The sequence below is a fragment of the Cupressus sempervirens genome, chromosome 10 (genome assembly GCF_028749045.1).
Source record: "Cupressus sempervirens isolate cs-2001-9-10 chromosome 10, ASM2874904v1, whole genome shotgun sequence".
Taxonomy (NCBI): domain Eukaryota; kingdom Viridiplantae; phylum Streptophyta; class Pinopsida; order Cupressales; family Cupressaceae; genus Cupressus; species Cupressus sempervirens.
Window position 1 is genome coordinate 730,031,649 of NC_143127.1, and position 12,346 is coordinate 730,043,994.

At 34.4% G+C, this 12,346-nt stretch overlaps 1 protein-coding gene across 2 annotated transcripts in view; it reads left to right on the forward strand.

Annotated features, from left to right (window-relative positions):
- Positions 1-12,346, forward strand: part of LOC149535904 (putative DEAD-box ATP-dependent RNA helicase 29) — an 82,021-nt gene that overhangs the window by 8,057 nt on the left and 61,618 nt on the right. For both annotated transcript variants that reach the window (XM_089806930.1, XM_089806931.1), the window contains 3 exons: positions 5,343-5,388; positions 11,661-11,731; positions 11,889-11,941. In XM_089806930.1, the coding sequence (XP_089663056.1) occupies positions 5,343-5,388; positions 11,661-11,731; positions 11,889-11,941 (170 nt within the window). The remainder of the gene's footprint in view (positions 1-5,342; positions 5,389-11,660; positions 11,732-11,888; positions 11,942-12,346) is intronic.

Genomic DNA, 12,346 nt, shown 5'->3' on the forward strand with positions numbered 1-12,346 from the left:
GGCTGACCAACTTTGTTATTTGTCATCAACTTGGACTCACAATTGTAAGCTATGTCTTAAAAGAACATGACTTCCTCACTTCATGTCTTAAGTTCTTCCTCCTTTAAATTGCTAATGCAGTTTTGGATAATAAGCCCATTATCCTTCTGCTCCTCAATCCATCCTGCATTTTAGAGGAATTAGTAACAGTTCACACTTCATAGAATAAAGATTACTTGAAGAGTAATATACAAACCAATTCTATAAGAATACATAAATTACTATCCTAAGTTTAACCTTATCCATTACAACCTCAATATATTCCCCAAACTATAGGAAATAATTCGTGGCAATTTTTGCTCAAATAACTATTCATGACATCGATTGCTTTGATATATTTTCTCCCCTTTAATAAAGGACATTCCTTTCATTGAAGCTCAATATTCAAACCCATGATTTTCTTGTGGCATATACAAGCCATTAGGTTCCATGACCTTTTAACTATTCCACTCCAAGGTAATAATCAGGTCACTGTAAAAAAAAATTTAGGAACAGAGTATAGCCAAATATTATAATGTGTACTTTTGCCTTGCCGAATATATGTTAGCCCAAATAATAGAAGCCCAAAGGTTCTGGTTCTGAATCTTTTGTTTAAACCTGGCTCTGATACCATTTTAAATTTAGAACCAGAAAAGCAGATAACCAATATTCTGAAACTAAAAAACACCCAAGAACAAATTGCACAGTTATTTATACTAGGAAAACCCTCCTGCCCGAGGGGAACAAAATCCAGCCACACTCGAAGAGGATTCTTTATTGAATAATTCAGGTATTCAATACAAAGCTACACAAGATTAGACTGAAGAATAGCTGCTTCAACAAACTGTTAAACACATAACAACCGCTAGTAGTATGTCCTTATAAGATCAGGCATCTACAAAATATGAACTCCTTTTGATTCATAGACCACATAGGAAAAACTAGACACACAGTAATTACACACAGAATGATATACTGCTGAGCAATATATTTCAAACTATCACTGTACTGTAAATAACCTAAAAATCACCACTGCCCAGAGGAATACATCAATCAGTTGACAGAACAATATTATCTCAAATCACTTGAATACATCACACCCATGATCTATGACACTTGCTAAACACAACCTGATGCTTAACCAAGGGTTGACGATTGTTGCCTTTTTTTATTTTGTATTCCATCAGATTATGAAGGCCATGTGGTTACAATGAAGACCAATCCTCTGACAAGACACGATGAATGCCATCAAGAGCTGATTACACACTCAAACTTGAGCATTTTCCAGCAACCACGATAATATTAAATTAAAAGATCTTACCCCCAATGATGCTTGCACTCCAAACATTAAAAGAACTGTGGGTGACGGTTATACAAGAGAGATGATTCATCTTTAACATAACTAGAGCATCAGTGACAATGACTGCCGCAAAGAATGGAAGATCATGATGGCAATATGAGCTTGCAGCGATAAACAACAGCTTCAATAATCATAGACACAAAGGCAAGGACAAATATGGTAGAATGGATTTGCCAACGGTAGAGATAATAAACCGATCAAAACCTTCTTCAATAGCTACAGTTGTAATGAGGAAGCATATGGAAGAAGCATGAATTCAATGACATATTTAAGCAAACATTCATAGAAACTCAGAGAATGAAAGCACAGTTCTCTAATGAACAGGTTCAATCCGCAACACGGGAGAATTAATGACTTCCAATAAACTCAACCATAATATGTTAGAATGATAGCTCCTTACGCTCCTAAAACATAAGCACTATCATCTACTTCAACATAAACAACTTCTACTCAACATAAGCAAATCCTATCTAAGTGAGAAGTAGGATACCATGCAACATATCAAAATAACATAATTATTTCACCATGAATCAAAAATTACTTTGGGAGTATCTTAACAAAAAATCTCCAAAAGGCTCCTTACAAATGAAATGAGCAAGCTTTATAAAGAGGCTTCAAGTACAACGGTCAGCTCAGATTGATTCAGGATCAACACTCTTGATAATTCTAATTAGGGTTTGTCTTAACTATCACTTTCAAACATTAAATGTTGACCAATGAGCAAATTGCATTGCTTTGAAATACATATCCTCTTAAGGATGGAGTGATGAGAAAATTTGTTGGGGAATACGTTTAATTCATATCCCATGCCAACTTGGAATAATTTGATTGGTTGAAATAAAAGGGCACCACCTTAGCATGATTTTCTTGAAAATCTCATTTCAGCTTTACTTCTTTATCCTTCTCAGTTTGGAAGTCTTCTCATTGAAATGCTGTTGAAATTGTTCTTGTCTTCATGTCTTGGCTTTGATCCTTGTTTTGACTTGAAGTTCTTGACCTTTGTCTTCCCTTGTTTGGGCTTGATCACGATTCTTATTTTCACTTTAACTTGTAGAACTTCATCTTCCCTTGATTCATTGGGCTTGATCATGATGCTGTGACTTACATTGTTTGTTCACCATCATCTTTCATGCAATCATTGATGTCTTCAAACTTGGCTTGTATCTTGAGTTCCCTTATTCCATGATATGTATATATTTGCAATTCGATCATCACCCTTGGTTGTGGTTTCCAACAAATCTGGATATATGACATTGATCATCTTAATGATGCTTTCTTGTGGAACACTGATTCTTTTTGCGAGGCAAAATTTAACGAAGGCATCTAATGATTCTTTCCTCTACATTGTTGAAATTGTTGACTTAGGCCATTGCATTTGCACTTGCACTTTTGGTTTCCATTTTCAATCTTTTTTGCTTGCCTAATAAATCACTTCTAGCTGTCCTGTTGATTCTTCTATTTTGACCTTGGTGTTGTACTCAACCTTGTTAGTGAAATGTTCAGCTCCATGCCATCTTTTACTTGTCATCTTCATCTTGAACCTCTTCTATCACATTTGATTTTGAAGCCTACACTTCTTCGTGCACTAACTTGAGCTTCACCCTCCAATGTCACCTCCATCTCACCATCATGCATAGATACTTGCCAAACAAGAGGGAAGACTTGTCTTAAAAGTAAAATATTTTATAAGAAAGTAATCATTAACACTTTTAATCAGATTTTGAGGGAAATTAACTTAAGAAGACATCTTGCACATGACTTACAACTTTCTCTCTAAAGTTGTTAACTTAAGTTTTGATTTTCCGAGTTTGAAACACCTGATTTCTTTCTTTAGATCACCCACAAATCACTAGTTCAATCAGGAGTTTACATTGCATAATCATCTTTGGTTTCATACCTGGTTGAATTTTTCAAAAGTCCTGATTTCCCTCAAAGTTTAAGTGTACTCTTCAGCTTGCAATCTTGATCCTCATCAGATGTTGTCAAATACTCAACTCCCACTCTTAATTTTAATTTTCATCTCCATTATTTCTGCTCTGCACTTGATTCACTCTTTATTTGCATTGCACAATGATTTAAATGAGGTGTTAGGTGTTCTTATATGCTTCACATCCAATAGCCATACCCATTGGGTAAAGAAGGTCGACTTGCTTATGAATTTGAATTGCTTGCCATCTGTTTAGTCTTTTTTTAGGCCAACTTAGCTTTACAACCTCAATTTTCCTCTCAATGGAGAAAGATTTTCTCTAAAAGGATTTTAAAGTCTGTCCTAAGAGATGCTGGATTTCCGATATTGCTTCAGATCTTGACACAATTGAAATTGGAAGTGCATTGCCATCTCCAAGTTGGATTAGATTTCCCTCATTCATTTGGGTATTGACTTTTTCCAAACTGAATATCCTTCAATTGTTTGGATATTTCATCTTGTTGTAGATTGGATTTCATCAAGTGTTTGGGAATTAGTTTCGTTGCTGGGCTATTTTTTTCATATGCTTAGGACTTTGTCTTGAGGGAGGTTGGATTTCCAACCTCTTAGGAAGTTTTTGTATCAAGGGAGGTGGGATTTTCGACTTTCTTTAGGAATCTACATTTGGGTCATCTCAAAAGCTTCACTAAGTGTTTGAAAAAACATCAGTTATTTCACCTTGTTCTTGGATTTCTATTTCAACAAATTGGATTTCCCATCTTTGTTTGGAATTTTTTGTATAATACTGTTCGAAAGTTTTGATATTTGTTTTGACATATGCATGGCGATCAGATTGAATTCCTTGATAGATGTTTGGAAATTTCATTGACACACCCAGATTACACCCTTCCTTTAAGATAAAGATAAAGATAAATTCTTTAATGTCCGACAAGAGTGCACAAAGAGGGTCTAAGAGACTGCCAAGAAACAACAAAAGAAACCAGCCAATGACAGGAGCACTAAACATAGTCTGGGGAAAAGCAAAACAAAGAGCAACAATAGGTGGGAGGGCCGCCAGCCACAAGCTAGCTGTGCTCCACCCTGGAGAAGAAACCAAGAACCAAAGGATATGACTCATGACAAGAGGAAGTTCCGTGTCGTCTCTGAGTACTACTGGAGGTGGTGAGCTGCTGCTGTGTGCAACTCCTGCAGGGCCTTAAGATATTTCATAAATTTGCAAGTTGAATTTCCACCATGCCTTAGGGCTTACCTTTGCCCAAACCAGTTGGAAATCAAGCTTGTGTTGGGATTGCATACTTGTTAAGGTTTAGCCTTGCTCATCCAGGTCAGGATTTCAATACCTGTTGGAACAAGTCTCCCAAGCTGGGCAGAAATTTGCCTATTGTTAGAACATAGGACAAATGCTTGGAGATCTTATACTTGTGAAGACTAGGCTTGAAATATGTTTGGAAATCCAATGATTGTTAGGAATTTCATCAAACAAGAGGTCGGAAATTAGCAAGGTGTTTGGAATTTCACCCAAACAGACCAAATTTTAGCAACTTGTTTTGATTTCCATTGAGCAAACTTCGTCACTGCTCAAGATCAGGTCAGAAATTAGGCAAGAGTCAGGATTTTTGGTTTGTCACACCGGAGTTCCTACCTCCCTTCAGGATTTTCATTCATAATCTTGGAGTTTCCTTGCACTTTCCATTCTTTCATTGTTCAAGTGCTCAATCTCTCATCCCATGCATTCTCATCTTGCCTATGTTTTGAACCTCATCAACACCCAAGACCTCACAAATTTCTGCCAACTAAGTCCAACGTAGGGAAAACTATACAACAGGAAGCTTATGTATCAAACCTTTCTTTTAATACGCACTGTAAAAGGTTACGACAGTAGGTATATATATTGTTATCCAAGGTAGGATTTAGGTTCACTGCAATTAATTGTTGAAGGTGATTTGCTTGATGGTTTGCCAATTGAATGTAATGTTGCTTCTATCTACCTCTTCATGTGCTGATTGTATACACATTTTGCCTTGCTTTCACTAACAGGAACCAGAATTTGAAGGAGCAAGCACAAATAAGAGGAAGAGAAAAGGTATGCATTTCTGGCTGCCCATTCAGAAAGATGAATATTGATGTTGTGATTTGACTTATATCAAAGCTCAATTATTTCCCAAATTTACATGTTCATATAGATTGATATATTTCCCTGTATGGAAACCAGAAAGTGGATGTGTGTGTGTGTGTGTGCGCGCACATATATGTATGTATGTCTGTTTATGTTTTAAATCTATTTTTTGCAGCACTCTATATAGGATTTTAAAGTATTGTGTTAAATATATTGTACTAAATCTACTGATGATGAATGACATAATCAAAGCATATTACAAGATATATTTATTATTTTTTAAATCTCATGATCGTGATAACTATGCTTTCTCAACATTACAGTAGGTATGTTTTACAGTAAGCTATATTACTATGCAACGGAGTCTTACTTCTTTGAGATGCTTTCCTTGAAAGCATAGGAAGAGAAAAACTATTATTTTTGTAAAGATGGGGTTTCCCATGAAGCACTCTTGAGATGAAGGATCTTATTTTGGAATTATAGGTGCAAGAATGAAGGAATTCAGTATCTAAAGCACATAAGTAATACTCTAACGGCCTGTTTGGTTGTTGGCATAGGAATTGAAAATTAGAATAGAAATATGGAATGGGAATGGAAATGGGGAATGGGAATAGAAAAGGGCAATTTCAATCCTGTTTGGTTCACCTGGAATTCGATTGGGAATATGTTAGTCCATTGTTTGGTTGTACAAAAATGGAATAGGAATAAGGTTAAGTTTTGTATTTAAAAAAATATTTCCCTTAAATTTTTTTGTTTTAATTTATTGTTTTTTGGTTAATTTTTCCAATAATCATAGAAAAGTTAATTTATTTCATTTTTTATTTTATTCTTAGTTACCGGTTCGAGTTCAGTTCAAAATACGGGTTTGAAGAACTGGTTCGTTGGTACGACAAAATTTTGGAAAGGGTTTTGTGTTTGGTCATACAAAAAACATGTAAAAAGTATAAAAAATCATATATATACATATTTATGAAGCTTAGAAGCATAGAGTATCATAAAATCACATGGCTTAAACTAAGTTAATTATTTAAACAACAAAAACACCATAGGCATAAACTTTAGACATGTAAGTTGTAATCATAGCATCATGAATAAAGATCACACCATCATATATTTCAATTCTCAAGTTCAACATCATAGATTCAAAACATTAAACTTAAAAGCTTAAAGTAAATTATTATCCATGGATCAAAACAGGAAGTTCAAGTATCATTGTTTCAACTTCAAGTCAAGTAATCATAATGTATGAAATTTTAATATTCATCTTCTTCATCATCATCATCATTTTCTTCTTCTCGTAGTCCTTCCGCATTAGTTGAGTCAGCAATAGAGCTAAGGCCAATGGGATCAGCACTAACAACAATAGTATGGGCATCAAAATCTTCAAAGTCTTCAATTGTGAGCTGAGAAGCAAAAATATCCAAGTCCGCTAACTCTGCATCTACATCCCACCTCTTTGTCTCCCCTTCTTTGTATTCTTTAGTCTTGTGTGAGAGGAGACGCAAGTTGTAATGCACATACACCGAGTTTTCCATTCATTTTGATTGTAACCTTTTGTGTTTCACTGAATGGATGAAAGAATATGTACTCCAATTTCTCTCTAAAGTGGCTGAACTAGCAATCTATGTAGACATGACATGTAAACAATAAAAAGAAAATTTAAATTTTGTAACTTGAATCTTAGAATTTCTAACAATTTTTTTGAGACAAAGGAAACTAATAACAATTTTTTAAAAATTGAATTTACTTGTGATATCACTTTGATTGCAAGGGGCTGCAACCTTTGAAATCTTGGGCCATGGAGGTACCACCAACTATGAGCATCTTTCCTAAACGGATGATGAAGAGTATCATTACTTAAATTTTTTGCTTCCACAAACTATGTGAACTCATCCGTAATCAAGTCTTGCACTTCATCATTAGGAAAGAGTCTTTCAAATGCTGCCTTGTATCCATCAGATACTTCTATGTCTCTATAGGGTGGTAGTCGTAGCCTTCTCGATAGATCAGTATATTGGGTGATATAGTATTTGGGCGTCAATGCATAGGCAAGCAAATGTAGAGGAGTGGTCATTTTGTTCCATCTTTCTATAACAATTGATCGCAATTGTTTGAAGGTCTCTTGAGGATCTTGTTCCTTTTCATTTACAATTTGCTTGATCTTCTCAAACATTGAGTCTATGCCATCATAGATCTCTCCAAGGCAAGGCCTATCCATGTCTGTGTATCTAAGTGAGATTAATGAGATATTCCTCAAGTTCCCACCAATTTTCATCCAATATCCTCCTTATTGTGGTTGCCCTTTTAGTATTGCTTTGCCGCCATAAGCCCAATTGTTACCGGTTACCATATTCGTAAGTGCCTCTTTCACTTGCATAAGTTGTTTCAAGACGATTACATTTGATGCAAAACGTGTCTCAGCAACCTTTAACATAAAATAGAGCAAATACAATACAAATTGTTAGATACATACTTGATAAAAGAATATACATCATTACCTAATCAAAAAATTAGAAATTGTAAGATACTATTTTTTAAAAATTAACTAACTTGAGTTAAAGAATTCTTACCTTTAGCAACTCCAAATGTGAGAACATTTTGAATATCCCTTGAGTCATGTGGTAGTTTGTGATGAACATCTGGATGTCCTCAGTTTTCGCATACATCTCCTTGATCCACTGAATACCCTTCCCAATCTTTTGTAGCATAATATTGAATGAATGAACTGCACAAGGTGTCCAGAAAATATGGTGGTGTCTCTCTTTAACCAACAAACCAACAACTCTACTATTCTTTGCGTTATCTGTTATGACTTGGACAATGTTTCTTGCACCCACTTGTTCAATGGCTTCAATTATAGATGGTAAACATAGAATTCATAGTTATTTTTTTCTTTTGCAACTCAGTAAACTATAATATATATTTTACACATAATTCATACAAATGTAAGCTTAGAATTCTAATCAGTCTTCCTTATAGCATCATCATTGAACCACATCACAGTGAACTGAAAATGAAAATGTGCAATGTGTCTCATACATATAATCTAAGTTGGGGGTTTGGTTTTGGGTTCTAGGGTTTGGTCCAGAAAAAAAGGGGGTTGAGTTCGATTTGGTTTGGTCTGAACAAAAATGAGTACATATATACTTATTATTTATTAGTATAATATTATACATTAGAGAACTGTAATATATGAAATATAGATATATTTATTTTATTAATATTATAAATATATGATGCAAAATATATATTTAGTTTATTGATATGCCATACTATAATTAATTTATAATATGGTATATTTGTGATTAATTTATTAGCATCAGTAATTAATTTGTTAAAAATAGTTCATAGATATAAAATTTGAAATATAGTAATACATTAATTCAAAATATATTAATATTACTTTAAAACAAACCTATTTTCCATTCTTTTCCATCCCGTCCCTTATTGAGGATCATCCTTACAAGGATCATCTAAAGGTTATTTTGTTATTTAGTGACCACATGCAGGAGGATAATTTGTGAATACCTTGGCTAGCTTGGATACCCATCAACACGGTTCAGAGTTCCGAATTGAGATTCGATAAATTGCCAAAATTTCTGGCAGGCCGAATTCAGATTCAATAAACTGCAGAAATTCCTGGTGCATTGTCCCAGGCGTGTCTGGGACAAACCCAACGTACTCTCACATTTTATCAGCCTTGAAACTGCCCAGGGACTCTGGGTCAGTGTGAAGGATGTGTTAACATAGTTTATAACAATATGGTAGATGACTATTCAATATTTAGCAATTATAAATGAGTTTAAATGCAGAGTAAACTAGTAAACTTTCATCGATTGCAAGAGAACAATAGGAAAGCAACTTGAGGATAGCTTTGGAATGTACCTTGAAATTGACATGTCTGAAATTTGTGATCTTGTCTCATAGCCTTATAATGAATTTTATGCTAATGCCTCATTAAGCTCTATCCTTTTAATATGTGTATCAATGTGCATCAATATACATTCAAGCACATCATTTTAATCATTCAATTCATCTTCTGGTTCCATCACATGTTTTTGCTCCTTTCTTCACATTGTTAAGAATTAGTTTCTTTGTTTCTAAGGGTGGATACCTGCTAAATTCTTCAGGACAATAGAGTAGGCAGACTTTCTTTCAAGATATCTATTTTTTTTTCCATAGGAGATCCTATTTTTTTTGCACATATCTTCCAAACTGCATGGAATCTTTTGGTGTTTTTTTCAGAGAAGTTGGGGATTCAAATAAAGGAGCTACAGCCCAAATTTCAGCTTTCTGTGATTGTGTTTCATCAAGTTATTCTGTTTTTAGGGTTTTCCATAAATTTGTTCTATAGGCTACAGTTTTTGGAATTTATCTTATTTCTTTACATTTTCAGAAGGCTCAGTTAGTTTTGTTAGGGATACATTCTTTGAAATTTTGGATCTGAGACTGATCTCATCTGTAAACATTTTTGTTAAAGTTTACTCAAACCTGCACATTTCCACATGCTTTCTGCAATATCTTTCTGCCCAATATTACAAATAAGATCATAGATCTGAATTCAAAGAACCAGACCACCTAGAATAAGAAACACAAATGAATGAGGTAAACCATCAAGCTAAAGAGAGTCAAGACTTAATTAGAGATGAAATAACAAGGGATGCCCCATTTTTTTGAGGAAAAGTGAGATCTAATTGTCTCTGCACCAGGATGTTTCAAGGAGCTGTGGATAGGTAGAATACATCCCCAGGGCCATCTCCTATTAAATTATCTTTGGGAAATGTTCTCAGTCTGCCACAGGAACAGAATGGTCTGGTAGCGGATGGCTAGCTGTTCCCTATTGTCCAGCCTATTGTTCAAAATATTATTATCGACAACTTATCGGCAAGAGCAAATAAAAAAAATCTGGAAATATCGGAGATAAGTCGAGAACTTCTCAGAGAGTATCGAGAATTTTTAAAATGGCTTACATTTAGTTAGAAATGCACTTTTTTGCTGCAAAATTCAATAAGGAGATGCATCTAATGAGCCAGTAAATGAGTAAAGCAGCCAAACAAGCTGATCTAGATATATATAAATGCAAATATGTAACAAAACCACATTCTCATTTGGAATGCTGATGGCTGACGGCCATAGTCTGAGACTGTGAACTCTGAAGCAAACTAAAAATAGCAAATTGTCTCTGTAAAAGCATATGCAAATACAAATGCCAAGTACAATATCAAACTAGTCTACATCTTCCTCTTGCATAAGTGCTCTTGCAAAAAAGGAAGCTTGTTTTGATATGTTGCTGGGTGGCCCCGCTTTGCTGGTGCCATCCACGATTTGTTAGCATGTTATCGAAAATTATCGACTCAGAAATCTTCTTGTGAAAAGAATATATCAGCAATAAGTCTGCAAGATTCTAAACTATCCTCCAGCCTGCAAAGAATGCAATTTAATAAAAAAAATGAAAGCTTAGTCATAGCAATATTTTTACATCAAATTTTTATTATTGACTCAGAATAGAGCACATTCCTTCTCAATCAAATTTAGAACCCAAGCCATTGATATAGATTCGTTTTTGAATTTATTCATTTGATAATTCGGAAGATCTCAAATTTCAAATTTCTCAAATCCAGTATTAAAGTAGGATAACATACATGTAATGGGCTTGAAAGTTTACTGCATTGTATCTAGGCTGGGAGTGAGCTTTCCCCATTGCTGGTCTTCAGAAAATCTTTTTAGAAGAGTCAGTCAAACAAAGCCACTAACCCACAAACTTCCTTATAGGTAGCAATTGAATAAGACCATACCAGTTTATTTAAGATACGTGTATTAAGATACAAATATATTTTGAATCATGACCAATGACAAGCATTACTGTTTATATTGTAGAAAGTGTCATTATCTTTCTGGTAGAGGACTTAGATTGAAACAGACATTCTTGTCAGAATGGGACCAAAAAATCATTTATCATGTAATATTGAATAACTTGGTTAAAAAATGAATACGGTGAATGACTTTTTGTTTTATATAATGGAATTTCCAATATTTTTATATTTTCCTATTTGTTGGGGACTCTCGTGTGAATTATCAATTCAGCTCTAATGTGGTTCCATGAAATAAATGATGAATGTTTTATATATGAATAATTAAAATTTCCTTAGATAAATTTTTCTGATATAAGTGATGGCTATCTGTTTTTGTTACATACACTACTATTTGTTATGCTAGCCTAACTTATTGTTATGTCTCAGATCATAAAACATTCATTGCAAAGAGTTTTAGGGATCAGGAGTACTATATAAACCCCATTCCTTCAAATCAAGTAAGTTGTCCTTGACCCTATGCTTCTCTGGTATTTACAATTGTTCATGCAATGGGTCATAATTGATTTCTTGAGCAAAGTAAACGTTTAATGTGTTCTATTGTGGGTAATATGTAATGCTTAAGCTTAAAATACCTTTCGGTTTTTAAAATTGCAGCATTCAGAAGCCGGGTTGTTAGTCAGAGGCAGTGCAGAATTTGCATCCAACAGGTACATAATTTCTCACCAGAACAGGCTTTACTATTTGCTGCTTAGGCTTAATAGACTTATTCTATAAACTTCTGAGTTTATTTGATTGAAGTCCTTGCAGTACCATCTTTTATTAAGGCTCAAATAGTGATACCTTCTGGACTATCATGCATTATTATATGCTTCTTTGTTTGCTTTCTAGAAATATGCATTATTATACATGGTTTTACCCTTGTCTAGGCCTCAGTGTGATGCTATTGAGTGTGCCTAGGAAGATGTGTAATTCAGAAGATAAATCGTAAGTTGTAATGTCCCCTTTTTTCAATGTCCAAGTTCTTGCCCAAAAGTTACCATTCTAACATAATCCATAAAACATATCTTTCCCATCAGGGTTTGGAACGTTAACTCATCACATAATATAACTAA